At 45.2% G+C, this 17,385-nt stretch overlaps 1 protein-coding gene across 10 annotated transcripts in view; it reads right to left on the bottom strand.

The window, feature by feature from the left end:
- TJP1 (tight junction protein 1) overlaps positions 1 to 17,385 on the bottom strand; it is a 102,628-nt gene that overhangs the window by 45,918 nt on the left and 39,325 nt on the right. For all 10 annotated transcript variants that reach the window (XM_055002555.1, XM_055002557.1, XM_055002560.1 and 7 more), the window contains exons 2-4: positions 14,028 to 14,084; positions 3,212 to 3,336; positions 2,484 to 2,586 (exon numbers count right to left, since the gene is read on the bottom strand). In XM_055002555.1, the coding sequence (XP_054858530.1) occupies positions 2,484 to 2,586; positions 3,212 to 3,336; positions 14,028 to 14,084 (285 nt within the window). The remainder of the gene's footprint in view (positions 1 to 2,483; positions 2,587 to 3,211; positions 3,337 to 14,027; positions 14,085 to 17,385) is intronic.

Below are 17,385 nucleotides of genomic sequence, written 5' to 3'. Positions count from 1 at the left end.
CCTTTCCCAGAAAAAAAGCTCTGTCAAGCAGCATACTAATTGTTCATTTATTTACAAAGAATCCCTTAAATTCCAACTTCGCACAGAATGTTGCCTACTTATATGTGCATGCATTGCCTTAAAAAAAGAATACGTGTTTTGTGTCAAAACTGCTCTTATTAGCATGTTAAAGTGAATGATGATTGGCACTCATAACTGGCCACGACAACTCTACTCGATACCATACAACCAGGGGTCATTTCGTAGAAAAAGAGCTGGAGGAACTCATTAGCATATGCCACACCCCTCGACATCACCAGTAGTGTGTCATTAGCATGACTGATTTGCATATGCCACACCCCCTGACATCACCTATCCTGGCTGTTTTGGACCCAATCCTGGCCATTCAGGGCCAAAATTGGGCCCAAAAGGGCAAAAAAGGGGCTGAAAATAGCCGAAAAAGGGCCCAAAATGGTCAGAATTGGGCCGCTGCTGAGTGGGAGAGTGATCCACCACCCGTCAGAGGCCCAATCAGGGCTGTTTCGGCCCCAATCTAGGCTGAAACGGGACCAAAATGGCCGAGAGTCAGGTGGGTGGGGATACCTAACATGACTTCTTTGGGGAACTGCCAGAACTGCATTCCGGTGCGTTCCCCCTCGAAATGATCCCTGCATACGACTCAGCAACTTGTCATAGGTAGAGAAAATAGGGGGCTGGAAAACATGTTCCGAGAGTAACTAAGGTTTTTGTTAAGTATCAATTTTGTTAAGTATCAACACCCCTTTCTGAGCATTACTGTCAGCATAGCGAAAGGTATTCTCCAGAGAAGGGGAAAAGAATAATCTTGCCTCTGCCAAGAGGGGAAAAAAATGAGAATATGAGAAAGCACAAAACTGATTAAACGGCCCCGTACTCTATGGACATCGCTGCTTCATCAGTTTTCCAAGGCTTGACAAGTCTGCTGCAACTGGGAGTGACTTGACCTCTCCTACACTACAGCACTATCAATAGGCATGAGATATATAGACCCTTCTAGCACAGCTGGCAAGCCACCCTTGGGGGAGGGGGGAGGTTGCACAGTTGCAATGTTGAGTGCGAGAATCAAGCAACTTGACTTTCTTCCAGACTGGAAAGAAAATACACACAGTGTTTTTATAGTCTGCCACCATTCTGAAGCCTATCATTTGCATGTCCACAAAATGCTGGGGTGGGCATGAGAATTGTGTTCTTCATAGCAGTAACAAAGAGCCTGGTTTTTACCTTGTCTGGGTTGTACCACTCCAGACTGGTGATGGGGGAGGGGGGCCCGGCTCATGTGACTGCATTAATAAATAAAACCCCAAACATCGAAAACCAGCAGTGTCAGGGAGAAGTCAAGGCTAGAACACTTCTCCCAGACTGGCAACTTATCCACGTAAAGTTTTTGGGGATTTTTTTTTACAGAGGAATATTCAAGTCTTGTGGGCTTCTTAGTTTGAACTGAAATGACTCAGATACAGATTTACAACCTCAGCTGGCCAAGCCTTTCTGATAAGAGCACACAAACACACACACACACACACCAGGTCAGCTCTTAACAACTGCCTATTCTGCATGAAGGGCCATCTCTGATCTGGGGCTCAGCATCAAAAGCAGTGACAGGACAACAGCCTTAACAGCAAGGCGGGAGGCATCTATGCAATGTATTGCCTGCTCCCACCCAATATCACTAATGTGATATCTAAATTGATAGTTTATCAATACAGATTTATATAAAAAAATGAAAGCTACATAGTCAGAAGGCACTCGACTTTCCTACATTGCATGAAACCAAGCAGGGCTGGCCAGTGTCTGGATGGGAGACCTCGTAGGTCCCTGCTGCTCCGCCACGTAAAGAGCCTTGGGTTCTAACTTAGAAGGAAGTCAGGACCGTACATTAACAAACAGCAAAATGTACTTTAAACTTTCAGCTTAAGAAACTAAAATTAAACGGTGATTCTTTGACTTCTGGATATAAGGCTTTGCGAGAGGAACTCTGCTACATTTCTCAGTAAAGGTCCCTCTTTCAGGTCGATGCCTCTTGCCTTTTAGCTTTCTGGAGAAACGTTGCCCGAAACTGCGAGCAAACTCTGCATCTACTAAATAGCTCACAGGAAAAAGTCAGGGGAATTCACTAAAAGATTGCCAGCGGATAATCAGTCCTGAGAACAGAAGTGCTTGGGTTCGATTTTTCATGCCTGGCAGACTCACAATTGCTATCCTGTGGCTGATGATGAGTTGTTTTGCAGATTTAAGGCGGGGAAAGCTACTCTGGACACACTATAATTTCACTGGGCAGTGGCAAATGGCACCTGCTGAGCATAAGGGGAAAAAGCTACCTGTTGAAGGAAGAGTGCGAGTAAAGCCCCACCTAAACACACAAGGGGCTTGAGAGCCATGCTATAATAACCCAGCCTCCCTACAGAAGACCCGACGACGACAGCGGCCCTTGTGCAGGAATTTAGGGTGAAAAGCAGTCCACTTACGATTTTGGCATTTTTCCCACTTTTCCTCAGCTGCTGAACAGCAAACGCGTGCTCCACGTTATCCATTGAAACGCCATTAACCATTGCGACACGGTCATTCTCCCTGAAATGGGGGAGAACGCAAAAGTGTAAACGGGAAGGTGGCCCTGAGGAGAGAGGAACCTGCGCAGATCCCCAGCAACTCTTTTCATATCACAAGGCTGGTTCTAATCTTGTCTTAAGGAGCTGAAGATCTCTCACAAGGAAAGCTGGACTTCTGGCCTCCCGGCTGTGCAATTGTGCACCTTTCCGGCTACTGCAGACATAATGCATTCGCAGCAGACCAGGAACGGGAAAGACACCACAACAGGCACCCCCTTTGTGAATGAACCCCTTTGGCTCTTCTTACGTCTGCAGTGACATTAACCACGGTGAACACTAACAAAACCTTGATCCAAAGCGAGGATTTGAAACAGAACTCTGAAGTGAGTTTCAAACACCAGCAAATCCACTTCAGCTGTAATTACAATTAACACCAGTGCAGACGACCAGTGAAAAGCAGCAGGCAGGGAACAAATGGAGACTTTTGCAAGCAAGAAGGAAACAAGAGAATCCTGTAAACCATTTATTCCCTTCGGCACAGACGAGAAGAGCTGCGTTTACAGCAGAGAGACTGGCGGAAAACAGAAATAAAATCGGGCCGTCCTTGTGGAGGTCTCGGTTTGAAAAACAAAGCCTGACACACTTACTGCAGCAGACCTTCCGCCGGGCCTCCTTTGAGCACATCGGATATGACAATCGACGTTTCTCCACTCTGGAAGTGGGGATTGTCTCTGCCTCCTGATATTGCAATGCCGAACCCAAACCCAGGAGCCTAGGGCAGACCAAAGAAATGTTTAAAATTACGGGTTGTACGAAACATTTTCTTAGAAAAATTAAAACAGGTACAAGCATTTTGCAAGCAAGAAGGAAACCACAATGTAACAACTTTACAGTGGGAAAAAAAATGACGAGCTTTTCCACTTTTTCAGTTTGCTATATTAGAAACTGAGCTGGAAGTAAATAGTTAAAGACTGCTTTCTGTGGACAGATAACAACAACAGCATTCGATTTATACACCACCCTTCAGGACAACTAAACACCCACTCAGAGTGGTTTATAAAGTGTGTTATTATTATCCCCACAACAATCACCCTGTGAGGTGGGTGGGGCTGAGAGAGCTCTGAGAGAGCTGTGACTGACCCAAGGTCACCCAGCTGGCTTCAAGTGGAGGAGTGGGGAATCAAACCCGGCTCTCCAGATTAGAGTCCTGCCACTCTTAACCACTACACCAAACTAAGATGTGACAAATACATTTCAGGAACTACAATCCAATTCCAAGGGAATAACAGATTAAGATATTGTTTCTTCAGTTCACTGATCAGCAAGAATTTATATCAGAGGGGGGAAATGTCAGTGGGTGGATCCTACACCCAATCCCACCACTATGTTTATTTATTTAAATTATTTATCCATCTTTCTTTTTAGCTCAAGTTTGAAGACTTTTTCCAAATAAGATTTGAGTCCGAGGGTACTTTAGAGACCAGCAAGATTTTCAGGGTGTAAGTTTTGAGAGTCAGATCTCCCTTCTTCAGAAAATCTTGTTGGTGTCTATGTGCCACTGGACTCAGTCTTGCTGTTCTACTGCAGACAAACACAGCTACCCACCTAAAACATTCCTCCAAATAAAGAGCTCTCCTACTTAAGAGAGCCACTTAAATCGGAAGACTCCTTAGGCCAGAGAAATGCTACTTGGAGGAGGCTTGGATCCACTCGAGTGAATGGATCGTGCATCCCACAGCTATCTCTGCTAAGTCTGCACTGGCCCCTAGCATCGAGCCCAACAACAAAGTCCATATACATCCCCAACATGCAGTATATCGGTTAAATCAAGCAGTTCTTCCTGAAGAGCATAAAAATGTTCTAGTCCCCCCCACCTTCCTGCCCCGGTGCTCATTCTGAAAAGTGATGAAAATTAGAGCACAAAAGATAATGCTGCTGCAACATCCACAAGGCAGATTGCTTGAACCTGTGTATGGGATGACATCTCTCCCTCCCCACAGTGGAATCCACACAGGAACCTCTGCTACCCATGGAGTCGAAACCACTTCCAGAGCAGGTTCATCAGATTCTTGTTCCTTCCAGCAGGAAAGTAAGGGAGACACAAGAAGGCCTTGTTTCCCCTGCCCCAAAGTTACAAAAAGGTTCATGAACTTTCCCATCACTTCATGGTACGTTTTGCACTTGGAACCATCTATTTTCATATGACCAAAAAAGAGCAGGCACCCACATTGGCCCACAGGAAACCATCCCAAGTAGGACTGAAATCATAATAGTTTTATTAGGGTCAATTAACAGTTACAGACCAGTGAGATAGCTTTGCATCTCCACAGATCTCTTCCTCAATGTTAAGGAGAGAGAAAATATGCTGCTGGTGCAGTGCACGAGGGAAGCACAGCATCCCACATGTGACAGCCTTCTTCACCACTCTTTGCAGTCTAATTAGGTTATTCTGTGCCCACTGCACAGAAATCTCCAGTTGCGCCCAGGAAACAATGATAATTCTCCTTTCAGTAAACAAAAGCAAAGCAGTCTTTTAAATCCGTTTCTAGCACTAACTGGAACTTAGAAGTTCCTTGTGAAGCAGAAGGAAAACAAGCTAATGGAAAACCTGGAAACAGTTTGAGATAAGACACTGGAAGCCCCATTTGGTTGTATTACTTAGTTTTTCCCCTGCCTTAGCCAAAGTTCCATTATCAGGTGAAAGATAATCTTCCTCCATTTCTTTTTCTTGTTGCCTACGTGCTTGCAGTATATGCAATGGAAATGTGAAGTGCAAAGGCAGCATTGTGCAGTGGTTACAGTATCAGATGGAGCGTCTAAGAAACCCAGGTCCGAATCCCCACTTTGCCGTGAAAGCTTATTGGGTGACCTTGGAGCAGTCACACACACTTGGCTAAAGCTACCTCACAGGGTTGTTGTGAAGGTAAAATGGGACATTTTGGAACTCTGAATTCAGAGTTCCACCTCATGAAACCTTCTGCCACCTCATGAAACCCTCAGCTTTTAAGATGCATAGATTTAAGACATTGCTCAAATTAGATCAAGTTTTCTGATTTAGACTAGAAAAGAGCAAGAGCTCAGTAGCACCTTTAAGACTTAACAAAATTTGTGGTAGGGTATGAACTTTTGTGAGTCACAGCTCACTTCTTCCAATTTAGGCTATTATTGATATCTGCACTGGCTTAGCCAGGAAAAGAAGTGTAGAGTGTTAGATTTACACTTTGTAAAAACTGATCGGGCGTGAAACCGGGACTGTGTCCAGAGACAGGAGTCCAGAAGGCTTTGAGAATGGAGCCGTCACCTTGGCCTGACTGCAGAGCGCCAAGTGCTTCCCGTTTGTGTTTCACCTCGACACAGCCACACAGCCACCAACAACACAGCACCAAACTTTGAGCAAATGAGGAATGTAGCTTTGCTGTCAGAAGATGCTCTGTCTCTCGCTAAGAAGAAAACCTTGAGATAACAGAAGGCAGCTCATTTCCTCCGGCATCTCTCTGCACAGCTGGGGACTTGAGGAGATGAGATCCCCCAGCAGGCGCACTGAGCGCTCCTCTCCACGCACAGCATGAGGACGGATTCGGTCCCTGCAGCCACTTCCCAATTCGACCAAGCCACATTGCAGAACAACAAGAGAGAAGTCAAGAAGCTCATTTGCTCGTCACCCTTTCTAGCTATTTTAAGAATGAAACTGTCAGTCCTCGTAACAGCGAAGGGCTCAAGTGTGTGTCCCGGTGTGAAGCTGCCATACGACAGCAGCATCAAGATGAGATGAGCCCCGAGTCTTTGCTTGGTCAATACTCTGACCACATTGCAGTTTGTTAGGCCCACCCCTGCCTCCTTGCTGATCCCCTCCCAGTCTGCCCGCTTGTCCTCTTGCCTGCCTGCGCACTTACTGGCAAAGCCAGGCCTCAAGATCATTTTCCATTCCCCAGAAACTGTTCTGTTCATTTCCTCCCTGACTGCTGCGCTTGTGTTGGACTACTCACTCAGAGCAGTACAAGCGCATTTATTTTCACGTCACAACAACACAGTGCAAGCAATTCCGGGAAAAATACGCCACACAATTGGGCAAACGGGGCCTCATCCCTAACAAATCTGCTCCCTGCTGACTAAACAAAGAGTGTTTTTTCTCCCCACTACTTTTTCTTCCTGTCTCCCAAGTCCCTGAGCCAACAAAGTAGCAGGACAAATCAGAGCCAGGGTGCAGGGCTTGGGCGTCAACTAATACATTCCATCCAGAGAAGGGAAATATTTATCAATAGCTCAACATCATCTGAAAGGGCTGCAGGCAGAAAGAGAAACCAAACTTTTTACATGGGAACCTGCTGCCTTATATCGAGTCGATCTGGTTTTCCTTTGACAAGCAGAACCTTTCCAGGGTCTCTTGAGATCTTTCAAATAATTTACAAGCTGATCTTTTAAAAAGGAAATGCTGAGGACTGAACCTACGACTTTCTGCACACAAAGTAAATGATCCACCTTGGAACCATATACACCCACCTACCCACGCTCTGTCTTATATACCGAGTCAGACGGGTAGTCTATCAAGATCAGTATTATCTCAGAATGGCAGTGGCTCTCCAGAGCATCAGATTTCTTCCACATAAGTGAATTTCTGATCCTTTTAACAGGAGATGCTGAGGTTGAACCCGAGACCTTCTACTTGCAAAGCAGGCGGCTCTACTATTCAGCCATGGCTAATAAAGCGGCAGACACATCTGAATGTTGCCAGCTTCCTTTTCCTTGTGCCATCAACTCCCACAACAAACTGGTCACAGGGCAGTTTTTAAAGGCACAAGGGTGTTAGTGTGTACCTCGGCCCCCTATTTCTGTCCAATATGATCAACCCAGAATTTGAACAGGATTATAAAGAACAGCCTTTCAGTGACTGGCGCAATCCTGCTGACATCAATTATTTCTGTACAATTACTGATGGCATGGCTACCTTACGCGCTTTGAACAAATCAAAGCCACTCGCACACTCCCCCCCCCCCAAATAAAATTTTGACTCTGTTGAAGGCTTCACGGCTCAGCTCCCGGGTGTTCTGCCAACCAAAGATCTCTTGGCACTGACCGGGTGCAGAAACTGGTATTTCTAGCTGGGCTCTTCCCACCAGACTGCCTCCCTTTTACAACTGTGCCTCAGAAAAGGTATGCACATTCCTCTCACGTTACAAATCTTGATGGGATTTTTGGGAGGCGGGTCATTACTTTCAAAGCATTAGGCGATTCTCTTTGCAAAAATCACTCTTGAGTATGAAGAGGGCATTTTATTGATCCTGAGGCTGGCACCCAGAAAACACGTCAACACTTTTCTGCTACTGAGGAGTATTTCTGGTTATCACAGCCAGGCTTAGGGGAGAAAGGAGACTCCGGAGGGCCGACTGTATGATGGGAGGAGGGTTCGGGGTCACTTGCTGAGACACTTTCAGCTTTGAAACTGCAATCCTCGCTCCTTTAATTCACATCCACTTGGGACAGACCCAGGCTTTGCTCAGTGGATGTCCTAGTTGCTGACTATATTGCATTTTCACTTGCGCTGGGTAATCCACCTTGGATCTCAGAGAGAAAGACGGACTATAAATAAGTAATAATAATAGACAGGCAGTTTCTATTTTATAAATTACCTCCTTCACAGAGACTAATTGGGATTTCACTATTAGATAATGATAAAAGGACCACATTGCTGGTTGCTACATTTTTGTTGGCAGTAATTAAATGTAAAAGGGGATTTTACAAAGGGCTGTTTTGGGGTGATGCTGCTTGTGGCCAATTGGGCATTAAAACAGTATCATTTAAATAAAGTAATAGAAGATGCAGGTTTGATGGTCATCTCATCAAGGCGGTATACTCCACTGCGTCCACACTTTCCATTTTCATGCAGTACTTTAAAGGGGTAAAATTAGCGCAAGGGCTTTGACCTTGGGCTTTCAAATAACTTCATGGCGCTTCTCTTTCTCCTATCCCAATCCTTCCTTTGCTCCTCCGACCTCCATCATGTCCAGCCATGCAAAAGGTCTCCTCCTCCTTTCAACGCCCAGTCTTCTTTGCTGCTCCTTAGGCTTGGAGCTACCTCCCGGAATACCTACCTGCATGGCACCCTTAGCTCTCACTTCCTTCAAAATCCATTCTCAAAACCCATCTTTTCCATGAGGGCGTTTAACATTACCCCTCCCACCGGACAGAAACACAGCCTATGAACATGCAACTGGGAGCTGAACTACAAGAGATGAAATACATGAGGGTGCTCACGTGAAGGGAGATGCAATGTTAACCAGGAAGCCGAGTTTTTAAAAAGACAGCTCAGAAGGCTCTGTCAATTGCCCCTCTCTACAGAGCCAGCAAAGATCACTCCTGAGCGGGTTTGTTAATTTCCTCTTCACCTCCGAAGGCTCTGTCAGTTTCACCTCCCCTTCTAGGAGGTGAAGAGGAAATAAACCAACTCTCTGAGGAGTGATCTTTGCTGCTCTGTAGAGAGGGGAAATTGACAGAGCCTTCCCATTTGTCTTTTAAAACTCAGCTTCCCAGCTAACACTGCGACTCCCTTCACTTGAGCGTCCTCGTGTAATTTGTCTCTTGTAGTTTAGCTCTGGGAAGGCAGTATGTGGTTTTTCTATATATCCTGATTTCCACTTTCCTCCCCCATTGCTCTGCTTGTAAACCCTTCAAGACAGAGAGGCCTGCTCTGTAAAATGCCACGCATGCTGATTGAAAATTAATTATTATTATTAATGGCATCTTAAAAGTACCAACTATAAAATACAGTGTGGGAAACGGCCCTTAGACAAAGCAGCATTAACTTTTCGGACTACATGCAAGGGCACGTGGCTACTAGGCGTTAACTGCAGTCCAACCAGCTCCCCCAATGGAAGAGCCACTCTCTGCTGGGAAACCATTCCCAGGACAAACCAAGAAGCTTCTTCCAGGTGTTTCATTTCCTGAAGGCTCTCAGGCCGCCAGCTCCTGTGGTTTACTCCACTATAATTCAGAATGAAGTTTAAGCTCAGAGGAGATCATGAAGACAGCACATTCCGTTTTGCATGACTGCTTTTCCCTCATTTGCACCGTTCTTGCTTTCCCGTTTCACAACTGTAAACGGCACTCTAGGAAAACAATAACCAACACAGAAAGGAAGGTTGCTATGTGCGGGAGTTTCACAAGAGTGTCGTAAAGCAAGCTGGATGAGTGACCAAAGACAAGGCTTCAATTGGGATCCTAGAAGCAATGGATGGTGGTCTCTAAAAAAAAAAGGTGAACCACAGTGAAGGAGGGGGGGGGATATTCTCATGCAAAGGGTGGCAAAGACAAGGTTTGGGACACCTTAAAACTACAGCAATGGTAGATGTACCACCATGCATGCACATACAGGGTGGGGCAAGTGAGACTGTTATTACCAAGTGAGGCTAGAAGGGCCGGCCAGCCGGAGACAGGCGTGTTTGCATTACAATGCGGAACGCAAATAAGGATGAGAGTCAGAAGATTTAAACCATCCGGAGTGGGCGTGACCCCTCCCAAACGGTGATGAATGGCAAAGCAGGACTGGAGTACACACACACACACACACACAGCTCTGAAGTGGGCAATTATCTTCTGCAGTGACTAACTTCTCCCAGGTCCCTGACAAGGCCAATACCAAAAGCATTCAATTGCATATGAATTCTGAGCATTTTTCTCAGTGTCTCCCTCTGTTTTTTTCAGTCGCCTTTGTATATCAGGACTGAAGGCTACTCCTCAACATCCAGGGCAATGCAACTCAGTCTTCACTGGAATACTAAAAGCAGCAGAATCCTTCCCTCTAAGGAAAACAAGGATGTTCCCCTTGAGGTTTTCATGAGCTTTCCTCTGTCAGTGCTTTCATGCAGACAAGCCCACTGAAAGCGCTCGCTTTCCTGTTCGGAGAGTGTGCTCGAACTTACCGGCAAAATGATAGGAGCAATGCAGGTTTGGGTAAAGAGTGAACGGAGGATGGGGAAAGGATGATTAGAGCATGTTGACCCCCACCCCAGCCCAAACCTTGCAGTTTTAGAGTGTGAAACAGGGCCAGCACTTCTACAAAACACTCAGCTTAAATCTTTTAAAAATGTATTTTTTGCTTCTCTAACACATTAGCCTAGTACTCATGCTGGATAAGTTCCACTGGAGCCACGCAACCACGTGGCTGGAGCCACGCAGGGCACGTTTTTGCCTCTGTGCCCTGCTTGTGAACCTCCCAGCTAGCCCCCAATGGCCAACTGCAGCTTGGACTAGGCAAGACTCTTCTGGTCTTCATCAGGCTATACATTTCTCAATGAGTCGGCCTCTTTGGTCCTCTAGCTGCCAAGTCTTAAGATACTTCCAGTTTAAGAAAGAGTCAATCAACTCTTGTCCACTCCTTTTCAACTCACAACTGAAAGGACTCCCACCCATCCCCGCTCTCCTGGAAAAAGCTTTAAAAATTACAGCCACTGCTGCAAGTTTCCAATCCAATTAACAAAGCAGATGCTCGCTCACGTATAACTGGGAGAGGTAATCTTGCTCCTGCAAAATCCAGTCTTTAAGAACGTCCAGCCAAGTTGTGACAAGATGTAGCTGGTGCAATACCTCTCACTGGCCCGATTTCTGGTGGTGAAAGAAGGCTGCCTATCAAGATCCAGAAAGCTCTTTTTCAGGCAGAAACCGAGAGCATATGGTGCTGCGTAGCTCCTTGTGTGACTTTGGAAAGCCTCCCGTTTAAGCTTTATTCCCTAGACTGCAGTATACTTTTCACAGCACCCGGGCACTGGAACTAAGAATCTCTCTCCGCTAGTCAGGCATAGATGCTACGGTGACTGGTTTAAATATTTTTTAGCCCCGTCTTGCGTGTTCGATATCTGGACCAAGCTACACAAAATTAACCTGCATGATTTTGCCCCATTTTATTATGCACCCACAGTTGAAATTACCTAAAACGAGAATGATCAAAATCAGTGCTCCTTGGGCTGGGGGTAAAAAGGCCCAATAATACTTAAACCCTATCCTGACAAAAGGTAATCCAAGCATTTAAGACTTTTAGCAGCAGAGCAAGACAGAAGTTGCTACAGCATCCTCAGTTACCATATCGGGGTGGGGGTGGGGGGGAGACCCCTAGTATTAGCTGAGTCAGTATTGTAGAACGTACAAAGCTCTAACAGTATTATACTGTGGCTTACAGGGCAGTGATGCAAGCTAGACCGGTCCCTAACCACTTCTAAGTATATGGTGCATATACCTCATTTAAGAATCATCACGTGCAAACTTGTTCAGCCAGTTTGTCACAGCCCAAGATGACTGATAGCATGCACGCACACGTGCACACATGCACAAAAACCTCCCTACTGCCCTTATTTCTCCCCTCCTCTTCACTAGGTTAGCAGGAAGCACCACAACACACACACTGCACATCACAGTTCTCCCAGAATTTCCAGAAGCAAAGAGAAAGACAGCTGGTTCCTCACAGACATAAGCTTATCTTACCTCCCCCTTCCCTCCACCCTCCCACCAAGCATGCGCAGCTAGGCAGCATGTTTGACCTAGTCGTCACAATGCTACAGGGCCACAGTGGCTTTCTTTTGCCCTGGGAGCGGGAAACAAAGCAATGGACGTGTTTTTTCCCTAGACTTGTCTACTGACTATAGAAACCAGCACAACAGGAAGAGAGTGGGTGGGAAAAGAGGAGCGCTTCCTCCTCAGTTGCTTCTCAATGAAACACTCCCCCCACCACACACACACACACACACACACACACACACACACACACACACACACGCATTCAAGCTGGTCAGAGGCCCAACTGCCTTTGACAAAGGAATTAATCCTGAGTTTTGTTCATTGGTAAGATTCGCCGCTCTCTCTTCTACTTAAACAGCACTTGGAGCTGCTTACAAGATAAAAAAGCAAAACATCTTCCTGAGATAAACGGCAACAAATAAAACCAAGATGATACAAACAGCACACCCAAATGAACATAAAGAAGAATAGCCATTCAGACCTACCCCGTAGCCTCCAGAAATTGGACGAAAACCCTTAGAAACTTAAAAGCAGCCACAGCACAAACAAAATCAACAGAATCAGTAAAAATCTTTAAAACCTGAGGAGTAAAAAAACAAATGTGCGCGCACGCACACGCACACACACACCAGTCAACACTGGGAGGGATGGTTCACTCGGACCCCTTCCAAGGTCCTCCCAGAAAAGAACCATCATGGCTGATCTAATGATCCACATATCTGAGGGAGGGAATTCCAGAACTCAAGAGGCAACAGAAATGTACGTGCCTCCCTCTCTCTCCTCATTCAGTTTCCTCCTTATTCAGACAAGTCTCCTTTACTTCTGTCTGTAACACTCTACCGTATTGGACTTTTAATAGATTTCTACAGAAATCAGCAGCAGGCCGGTTTTGAAACCGGCCTGCTTCTTTGACCTCCAGATTACCTATCCTGAGCTCTCTTATATCCTTTGATAGAACAGATTCTAGACAACAGCATAATTGCTGGATATTGCTTTGCACGTGTGCTTGCGTTTCTCTTGTGCATTCCCCCATGAGAATCTTAGGAAGCAGAATAAAAGGCAAGCACCAAGTCATTACTGACCCATGGGGGACGTCGAATCACGACATTTTCTTGGCAGACTTTTGTTACGGGGTGGTTTGCCTTCCCCAGTCATCTACCCTTTACCCCCAGGAAACTGGATACTCATTTTACCGACCTCGGAAGGATGGAATGCTGAGTCACCCTTGAGCTGGCTATCTGAACCAGCTTCTGCCAGGATCGAACTCAGGTCATGAGCAGAGCTTGTACTGCAGCTTACCACTCTGCACCACGGGGCAGAATAAGTGTGTGTAAAGCGCAGTCAAATCGCAGCTGACATGATTTACGGCGTCCCCTGCTGGGTTTTCAAAGCAAGGGGCTGTTGCCCGCTATCACCCGCCCTGGAATTCCTTGGTGGTTTCCCACTGAAGTACCAACCAGGACCAACCCTACTTAGCTTCTGAGATCTGATGAGATTGGGCTGGCCTAGGCCAAGAGGCAGAACACTGTAGAGCAAATAATGCACTTCTGCAGCATCCCAAAAGACACACCACTTTGGGCCAATGGAGGGACAAATCGACAGACTGAATAGCGTTGCCTTCTCAATTCCTGACTGTGATGCACAAGCCATTGGAAGGATGGCATCAAGAAAAATATCAGCCTGTCTTCAACTTGTTCAGAATTTTCTTTTTTACTGAACTGTCAGTTTTTCTAAACTGACTAGCAGCCATGATCACTATGTACTGCTACAGAAAAGAGGCCCAAGGTTTATAAACACACTGTTGAAAACCATTTACAATCACGGCAATTTCAAACAAAAGAATATGACACAACCTGTTTCCTCTCCCCGCTTTCCGGACATCTGGGTTTCGGCTATTGTTTTCCAAAGCCAACAGCATCCTGAGCTATCGACACAAAAAATACAACGGTAGAAACTTACCCTGTGAAGCGTCACTGTGTGTTGTTCCCATATAGCTGTTTCTTCCATCGTTGTGCTCTGGTTAAAAAAGAAAAGAGAGGGGGAAATCAAAATTACTTTCTGGGTTGCATGAAGTTATTATCAGAATGCTCTCGGTCCTTGCTAACGGCTAAGTGAAGTCAAAGCAAACAGACGGTGCATTTTGTTTTGTTTTCATCGCTAAGGTCAGGAAGTTGCTCCTTGGAACTTCCTTTGTTTGCAATTGGACTAGCTGGACAGAAGCCAGCTCCGCTCAGTTCTTTCTCTCGGCTCCGCTGTCTTCAGCATAACAGAAATATCAGTTCAGTGCAAAGCTTTTCTAGCTTTACACTGATCAGCTATCTAGCACCATCAGGGCGCATGGTGCTTGAAGGTTTTCACCCCGAGGAACTTAACACTATACGATTTGCCATAAGGGATAAAATGCAAATACGTGCTTACTTAATAGAACACGACAACGGGTATATTAACTATCACAATACATAGTTGATTGTCACGATCCAGAAATCAAAGCTGCTTATATTTTTATTTCTCATTTTCTTTTATACTGACAATCTGACAATTTTCAGTATGGCCCTACTTTCCCTTGCTGGCAGGTACTTTTTATTTCTGGCACCATTCTACAGGGATACTGATGAATCCCAAGGTATTCTGCCAGCGTTTGAAGATGAAGCGCTGTTCAAAATGCTAACTGCGATGTGAGCATCACAGCCCAAGAACAATGGAAAGTGCACCACGTGAATGTGTCTTCTGGAATCTTAGCACGCCAACCTGCCAGTGAGACAGACACACAACGTTTACATTCTCCAGGATTATTTCAGTAAGGGATTTAAGCTCTGATGATATTAGGACTGTTTTAAGGTCCTCAGCACATGACTGGGCAAGGGGAGATTTTTTTTTTTAAAGATGATCATTTGGTTCAGATTCTGTATCTCCCATCCAGCATCTCTACCCAACTACTGTACGGAAGACAATTTAAATCTGACAAGGGGGGGAAAAATCTGTCAAGGGGAGCTCAACCACCACCAATGCAAACTGCAAGCGTCAGTACTCCTCCAAGTTCACGAATACATGAAAATGGTTGTTTTGGGTAGGCAGCCAAGTTGGTTTATAGTAGAAGAGCCAGCTTTGGGTCCAGTGAGACCTTAAAGACCAACCAGTTTTCTAGGATATGAGCTTTCAAGAGTCAGATCTCCCTTCATTGGCGCTCCTCGTATCCAATGAAGGGAGCTCTGACTCCCGCAAGTTCATGGAAGTCTAACTGGTCTTCAAGGTGCTACCGGGCCCGAATCTTGCCCATGAAAATGACTGGTGTGTGTACACTCACGTTTGAGTAAACATTGCAAGTGAGCAACCCAGCTCTACGCTGGACAGCCAGATAAGGTTCCTTGTAATTTAAAGGTTTTACGCCCCCACCTCCCCGTCTACAAAAATACCTTGTTGTTTCCTGGGGAGGAGGGGAGGTTGCTTGGACTACATTTTATACAACGCGATGGATTAAAGCATGGGAACTAACTTACTAGGCAGAGGTCACACTTGACTGACTCTAAGTTAATCTGCTCTCATGTGAGCACTGAGACTGCAGACCAAAATGGGTTTCTTTGTTAGATAACAACATTTTTAAAGAAGTACTGAGAAGAACATCTTTTCCAAAACAGAAAGATGAGGATGGCTGTTCTCAAGGAAACCTTGCCACTTCCGACTACCTAAGCGGCATCGCTGTTGCAGAATGAGAAAGACCCCAAGAAGAGTATGCACTAAAGCCAAATATGTAAAAAGCAGTTGGAATCATATAGAAGCAATACGTAACCTCTAGCCACGTTAACACAAGCTCCATCAATTAGTGACCAAGCCTTAGCCCAACACTTTTTGTAAGCAAACCAAAAAGGCTGCCATGAAGAAGAATAAAGAGGCAGGTTCGTGTATAAAACCATATTCTCTTCCAGAACAGAAAACTTCGAGGCCCGAGAATTATTAAACCGACTTCGCACGGCACTTCTTTTCTACACCCCATGACAGGTTGCTTGCAAGAAGCCAGCGTGGAGAAATTCAAACCAAATAAAAGTTCTGTATCTCAATGGCAGATCTGAACACTAACTCGCTTTCAAAGTGACATAGCAAGTTCTCTTGCTCAAAGAGGGAGCAACGTGTCTTCAACCTGTCCAAGGAGAAAGTGTTATATAGAACTAATTACAGCCATTTTTCCATCAGATGATGTTTTTAAATGACGTTTACAGCGAGTAGTAAACAATTTTGGCTTCATACAGAAAAACATGCTCCTTTTTCACACAGCAAATACTTCTAAGACCTGTAAAGCCCACGTCCCAGAACGCAGTCGGATATTTCTACGCTGAAAAGCGTAAAGAAACAAAATACACCTCTTCCTTCTCATCTTCCCTGTACAGTAACTTGTTACAGCTGGTTTCTTCTCCATCGTTTGATGCCCTCATTTTCAAGCTAGAGAAACCCCTTAGCCTTGGCAATAACAAGCTACAACCTAAATACAACAAAGCCATTTCAGCATTTACCCAGAGCATTCACCCCAGTTCTGTCCAGAAATAACTGCTTTGTGAATCTTGCTGCCCTTTGAATGGCTGGTTTCTGCTTTGCTGCCTGTGTTGTCCACGGTCTTGGAAGTGAGAAAAAAGGAAAGTACTCAATTTCCTTATAAAATAAGTTCAGTCTCCTGTACCAAGGAAGGTGGAAAATGAACACTGTCAACAAACCACATTCTGTTCTTATCAGATAGTGGGAACACAGCCCAAAAAGTTACACAACCAGTATTCAATGATTGGGAACTCTGTTCAAAAGCTTGCTTTGGGGTGGGAGGGTGGGGAGACACCAGAAGCCATTAAGTGCCAACTCCCGGGTACAGTTCCGCATTTATATATAAATATATATATATAAATATATGATTTATTCATATATATAAAAATAAAGCTTTTCCAGATAGCACAGGTTTCAGTAAGAGGTTACTGTGATCGTTTTCACTCTGCTGCATGGGGTCCTTTGATCTGAGTTAACAAAGCGGCGGATAAGCACATGCGACTGTAGATACGGAAAATAATCTCGGACATGATCAGATGGCTTACCAAGCCCTTATTAGGCTATGTGGGTCAAAAACAATATTGCAGAAGTTATTCTCTGTGTCAATCCCTCAAGAAGATGAATGAGGAGAACTAAGGTTTTAAAAATGTAACCTTCCTTGACTCATTCCCCTCCCTATGATCTTGTCCTCTTCGCATTGCCATGGAACATCTAAAGTTCTTCTTTCTCCTGCTGTCTTAGGCCCCCTGACTACTTCTCTCCTTTGATCTGGGCTTTCCAATGGCCTCACCCA

Source organism: Eublepharis macularius, chromosome 18, assembly GCF_028583425.1.
Source record: "Eublepharis macularius isolate TG4126 chromosome 18, MPM_Emac_v1.0, whole genome shotgun sequence".
Classification (NCBI taxonomy): domain Eukaryota; kingdom Metazoa; phylum Chordata; class Lepidosauria; order Squamata; family Eublepharidae; genus Eublepharis; species Eublepharis macularius.
The sequence above is the reverse complement of the archived record's forward strand: the minus strand, read 5'-3'. Positions and strand labels throughout refer to the sequence as shown.